At 41.2% G+C, this 6475-nt stretch overlaps 1 protein-coding gene across 1 annotated transcript in view; it reads left to right on the top strand.

Annotated features, from left to right (window-relative positions):
- The window catches only part of LOC135564235 (neurexin-3b-like), a 34323-nt gene extending 30469 nt beyond the window's left edge, over nt 1–3854 (top strand). The window contains exon 5 of the mRNA XM_065008489.1: nt 3724–3854. Coding sequence (XP_064864561.1) covers nt 3724–3854 — 131 coding nt within the window. The remainder of the gene's footprint in view (nt 1–3723) is intronic.
- Nucleotides 3855–6475: the final 2621 nt, after the last annotated feature.

The following is a 6475-nucleotide window of genomic DNA, read 5'->3' on the forward strand; positions in this document are numbered from 1 at the left end:
CACTTACAAATTGGTGCATTCACCTTATGACCTCCAGTGGTGTTGGTTCTAGCTTGTATAAATACAAAATAGGACTAAATAAATGAGCGATAGAAAAACGATCACGCAAATGTCACCCGTCCAATTTTGTTTTGTGCGGGTGCCCCGTGCCGCCCCCAGCAAGATGGATTGTCACAGATACCTAAATCCGCCACTGCACTCTCTACTGTAAGTCTGTATGTCTGTCGCATGGATAAGAGCGTCTGCAGGGGTTGCCAAACTGTTTGCTTTGTGACCCACCAATTGAGGTGTCTCGAGTCGCGACCCAACCGTAAGGGTTGAGAGGTCAAAAAACACACACAGACCATAGAATAAGTCAAACATATTATCTTAGCAGCTGAGAGAAAATGTAGCCTTTTTAAGCACATTTCCAGCCATTTTACGCATTTTGACATGACTAATGCTCTGCTCTTATGCGCAAACGTTATAACAAAAGCAATGGAGAGGTTGTCTAGCTTTTACTTGTTGATTATACATTCTCAAAGATTATAGGCTATTATTTTAAAAGATATACAGTACCAGTCAAAAGTTTGGACACACATACTTATTCCAGGGTTTTTCTTTATTAAAAAAAAACTATTTTCTACATTTGAATAGTAGAAAAATAGTGAAGACATCAAAACTAGAAGAAATAACAGAATATGGAATCATGTAGTAACCAAAAAAATTGATAAACAAATCCAAATGTATGTTATATTTGAGATTCTTCAGTAGCCACCCTTTGCCTTGATGACAGCATTGCACACTCTTGGTATTGTCTCAACCAGCTCCACTTGGTTGAGAGAATGTGTTATTTCATCGTTTTTATTCTACAATGTAGAAAATAGTACAAATAAAGAAAAACTCTTGAATGAGTAGGTGTCCAAACTTTTGACTGGTAGTGTATGTCCATTATCTTTCAACATACTTTCTACTTTGGGTTTAGTTGTTTAAGTTAACACTGAAAGTGTTTTTCAACCCTCGGAATGTATTTCACATTTGTATTTATTTGTGTTTTTACAATGCAGAAAACATGTCACCCCGCGAGCCACCTGGACCCCTGCTGTAACCCACAAGTGGGTCCCAACCCACAGTTTGGGAACCACTGTGCTAATGACTACAATGTCAAAATGTAGGAGATTAGAGAACTGATGTAGTCTTTACATAACAGCTACATGTTGAAGACATACTTCACCTACTCTTGTCCTTCAGTGATCTCTCTCTCTCTCTCTCTCTCTCTCTCTCTCTCTCTCTCTCTCTCTCTCTCTCTCTCTCTCTCTCTCTCTCTCTCTCTCTCTCTCTCTCTCTCTCTCTCTCTCCCACTCTCACTCTCTCCCTCTCTCTCTCACAGTCTCTCTCTCACAGTCTCTCTCTCTCTCTCTCTCAGTTCAATTCAATTCATTTTGCTTTATTAACACGACGTAACAACGTACATATTGCCAAAGCTTACTTTTAACATAATTCAAATAATAATAATCACTAGCGTCAACGGGACAACAGAAACATCAGTAATCAAGGGGCAAAATAACCATAAATTGAGCAATAACAATGGCATAGAGGACAAGTGCAGGTTGGTTGGTCTGTCAGACACCGTCCCTCATCTTATGGCAGGCAGCCATAACCCAGTTCACCTCGAACTGGACAAATATTATTTACTTTAATGAGTCGGACAGAAGGATATACTGTTCTCTGAGACCAGGCCCAAATATATATATATATATATATATATATATATATATATATATATATATATATATATATATATATATATACACAGTGTTGTAACAATGTACAAATGGTTAAAGTACACAAGGGAAAATAAATAAGCATAAATATGGGTTGTATTTACAATGGTGTTTGTTCTTCACTGGTTGCCCTTTTCTTGTGGTAACAGGTCACACTGCTATGATGTCACACTGTGGAATTTCACCCAGTAGATATGGGAGTTTATCAAAATTGGATTTGTTTTCGAATTCTTTGTGGATCTGTGTAATCTGATGAAAATATGTCTCTCTAATATGGTCATACATTGGGCAGGAGGTTAGGAAGTGCAGCTCAGTTTCCACCTCATTTTGTGGGCAGTGAGCACATAGCCTGTCTTATCTTGAGAGGCATGTCTGCCTATGGCGGCCTTTCTCAATAGCAAGGCTATGCTCACTAAGTCTGTACATAGTCAAAGTTTTCCTTAAGTTTGGGTCAGTCACAGTGGTCAGGTATTCTGCCACTGTGTACTCTCTGTTTAGGGCCAAATAGCATTCTAGTTTGCTCTGTTTTTTTGTTAATTCTTTCCAATGTTTCAAGTAATTATCTTTTTGTTTTCTCATGATTTGGTTGGGTCTAATTGTGCTGCTGTCGTGGGGCTCTGTGGGGTGTGTTTGTGTTTGTGAACAGAGCCCCAGGACCAGCTTGCTTAGGGGACTCTTCTCCAGGTTAATCTCTGTGTAGGTGATGACTTTGTTATGGAAGGTTTGGGAATCGCTTCCTTTTAGGTGGTTGTAAAATTTAACAGCTCTTTTCTGGATTTTGATAATTAGTGGGTATCGGCCTAATTCTGCTCTGCATGCATTATTTGGTGTTCTACGTTGTATCTGGAGGATATTTTTGCAGAATTCTGCATGCAGAGTCTCAGTTTGGTGATTGTCCCATTTTGTGAAGTCTTGGTTGGTGAGCGGACCCCAGACCTCACAACCGTAAAGGGCAATGGGCTCTATGGCTGATTCAAGTATTTTTAGCCAGATCCTATTTGGTATGTTGAAAGTTATGTTCCTTTTGATGGCATAGAATGCCCTTCTTGCGTTCACAGCTATGTGGAAGTTATCTGTGGCGCTGATGTTTAGGCTTAGCTATGTATAGTTTTTTTGTGTGCTCTAGGGCAACAGTGTCTAGATGGAATTTGTATTTGTGGTCCTGGCGACTGGACCTTTTTTGGAACACCATTATTTTGGTCTTACTGAGATTTACTGTCAGGGCCCAGGTCTGACAGAATCTGTGCAGAAGATCTAGGTGCTGCTGTAGGCCTTCCTTGGTTGACATTTGACTTCGGATTCTAGTAGGGTGAGGCCTGGTGCTGCAGACTTTTTTAGTGCCCGTGCCAATTCATTGATATATATGTTGATATATATACAGTGGGGCAAAAAAGTATTTAGTCAGCCACCAATTGTGCATGTTCTCCCACTTCAAAAGATGAGAGAGGCCTGTAATTTTCATCATAGGTACACTACAACTATGACAGACAAAATGAGAAAAAAAAATCCAGAAAATCACATTGTAGGATTTTTTATGAATTTATTTGCAAATTATGCTGGAAAATAAGTATTTGGTCACCTACAAACAAGCAAGATTTCTGGCTCTCACAGACCTGTAACTTCTTCTTTAAGAGGCTCCTCTGTCCTCCACTCGTTACCTGTATTAATTTTATATATATCCCTCTCTCTCTCTCTCTCTGTCTCTCTCTCTTCTCTCTCTCTACTCTCTTTCTCTATCTTCTCTCTCTCTCTCTCTCTCCCTCTCTTCTCTCTCTTCTCTCTCTCTCTCTCTCTCTCTCTCTCTCTCTCTCTTCTCTCTCCTCTCTCTCTCTCTCTCTCTCTCTCTCTCTCTCTCTCTCTCTCTTCTCTCTCTCTCTCTCTCTCTCTTCTCTCTCTCCCTCTCTCTACTCTCTTTCTCTGCCGTCACATCATCCCCACCACTTTGTCTCTTTACCTCCAGTTTACCCCCAGAGCTCCAATGACCCTCAGGGGAACTATGTCTGCTGCCTCCCAGGTGCACTAAGCACTTTTCTGGATAAGTGTCTGTGCCAAGCCCCAGTGTCAGCTGTCATCAACTCTGGTTATTCCTAGAGAAGTAGGAACTTGTGTGGAAGTGTGGGCTGTTAAGTCACTCTGGTTATTTGAAGTTAGATTTGAATGTTTGAAAAATGTAAAGAAGTTAAATTAGAGAGGGATGGAATGTCTTCAGGCAGAGCTTTTCTCTTCCCTTCTTTTCTCCTCCCCACCCCACCTCACCCCCCTCTCCTTCTCCCTTCTCCTCTGTCCTCCACCCTTCACTAGGGTTGCACAAACTTTCCGTGGGAATTAACGGGAATATATGGGAATTAACAGGAATATATGGGAATTAACGGGAATATATGGGAATTAACAGGAATAATATTAATATTAGTACCATTTAAATGTAGATGTTTTTTGCATTGGATATATCATATGAGACAGAAACATAAAACTTTTCCCTAAGTACACATAATTGCAAATGATTAAATACTTCCAATAGAAATTTAAAAAACAATTTAGTTAATGAATTTAACTTTAATTAAATGAGTTGATTCTTCACATGGGATGATTTCACTGAACAGCAAAATAAAGGGAATATTGAATTATCCCCAATGATCCATCGCATCTCCAAAAAACATTTTCAACATACATCTGTAAAATGTAGGTCTAGAAAGCTTTGGTTGTCTTCCTCTCAGGCTTTCATGTCTTCTCCCTGAACCTCCTCAACGTCCACCTCTTGAACATCAAACTCTGAGGCCTCATCTTCACTGTCACTTTCCAACCTTGTTGAGGATGGCTCGTTGTCAGGCTCAAAAAGCCTCAAATTTGCCCAGATGGCCACCAATTTTTCAACCATTGTATTGGTCAGCCTGTTGCTTGCTTTGGTGTGTGTATTCCCAAACAAGGACCAGTTGCGCTCTTAGGCGGCTAATTTCATGGGATTTGGAGGATGATGGAGGAAACAGGGGAAAGAGCTTCAGATCCACAAAGTCCCTTCTACCAGGTGGCTGATGAGATATGTTGGGACGACTGCCATATTGCATCTCCATCCCAAAGCCCTTGCTTGGAAGTGTACTTCGCCAGACTGCCAAGAACCTTGATCCAGGATCCATCATCCAGGCCAAGGTGACGAGACAAGTTAGTGATGACAACATAGGCCTTGTTGATATCTGAACCAGACAGGATGCTCTTGCCAGCATACTTGAGGTCCAACAAGTACTGTAATGCTAAAGTATGTATGGGCTTCAGACAGAAGTCTGCAAGCTTTTTGATGTATTTCAGAACTACAGTTTCCTCTGCTTGGAGCAATAGTGAAGAGGGCAGGGCAGTACGGATTCCTTCTCTTACATCTGCAAGCAGAGTCTGAACATCAGACAGGATGGCATTGTCTTCCTCAATCCATACAATGGCTACTGCTATAGGTTTCAGGAATTTCAGGCTGCTTACCACTCTCTCCCAAAATAAATAATCCAGGAGGATCCTCTTGATGGTGTTGTCCATATCGGCAGACTGTGATATGGCCATTTCTTGGAGCGACTCCTGCCCCTCCAGGAGACTGTCAAACATGATGACAACACCATCCCAACGGGTGTTGCTGTGCAGCTTCAATGTGGTGCTCTTATTCTTCTCACTTCGCTTGGTGAGGTAGATTGCAGCTATAACTTGATGACCCTTCACATACCTAACCATTTCCTTGGCTCTCTTGTAGAGTGTATTCATTGTTTTCAGTGCCATGATGTGTGATGTGAGGGTAGGACTCCTCCTCTTCATACCAAGCAGCCTTCATGTTCACAGCATTGTTTGTCACCAGTGCAAATACCTTCTGTGGTCCAAGGTCATTGATGACTGCCTTCAGCTCATCTGCAATATAGAGACCGGTGTGTCTGTTTCCCCTTGTGTCTGTGCTCTTGTAGAATAGGGGTGGAGGGGTGAAGATGTAGTTAATTATTCCTTGTCCACGAACATTCAACCACCCATCATAGATGATTGCAATACATTCTGCTTTCTCTATGATTTGCTTGACGTTCACTTGAACTCTGTTGAACTCTGTATCCAGAAAATTAGTAGATAAAGCATGTCTGGTTGGAGGGGTGTATGCTGGGCGAAGAATATTCAGAAATCTCTTTCAATACACATTCAATGCACATTGCCTGTGAGCTTCAGAGGTGAACCAGTTGCATACACACCTTGAGCAAGACATTCGTCAGCATTTCTGACTACGTTCCTCCATTGAGTCAAAGAAACTTCAGATTCCAGGAGGACCATGAGCTGTTGTTATCGATAAGTTGTCTGATTCATAATTTTCACCTCAAATAGAGGTAGGGGGACTTTTGCCAGAGGTTGCTTGTTGTGAGCACCGAGGGAACTTTATGCACATGGCCAGATGATTTTGCATCTTTTTTGCATTCTTCACATATGATTTGGCATGGTATTTGCAAATGTACACAGCTTTTCCTTCTTCATTTGTAACGGCTGTCGTCGGGTGAAGAAGGAGACCAAGGTGCAGCGTGGTAAGTGTTCATGATAAATGTATTACTCAAAACACTCGATCAAAATAACAAAGAGTGAAAAACGAAACAGTCCTGTCAGGTGCAGACACTAAACAGAAAATAACTACGCACAAAACCCAAATGAAAAAGGACAACTTATATATGATCCCCAATCAGAGACAACGATAGACAGCTGCCTCTGAT

Source organism: Oncorhynchus nerka, linkage group LG24, assembly GCF_034236695.1.
Source record: "Oncorhynchus nerka isolate Pitt River linkage group LG24, Oner_Uvic_2.0, whole genome shotgun sequence".
In the NCBI taxonomy this organism is placed as follows: domain Eukaryota; kingdom Metazoa; phylum Chordata; class Actinopteri; order Salmoniformes; family Salmonidae; genus Oncorhynchus; species Oncorhynchus nerka.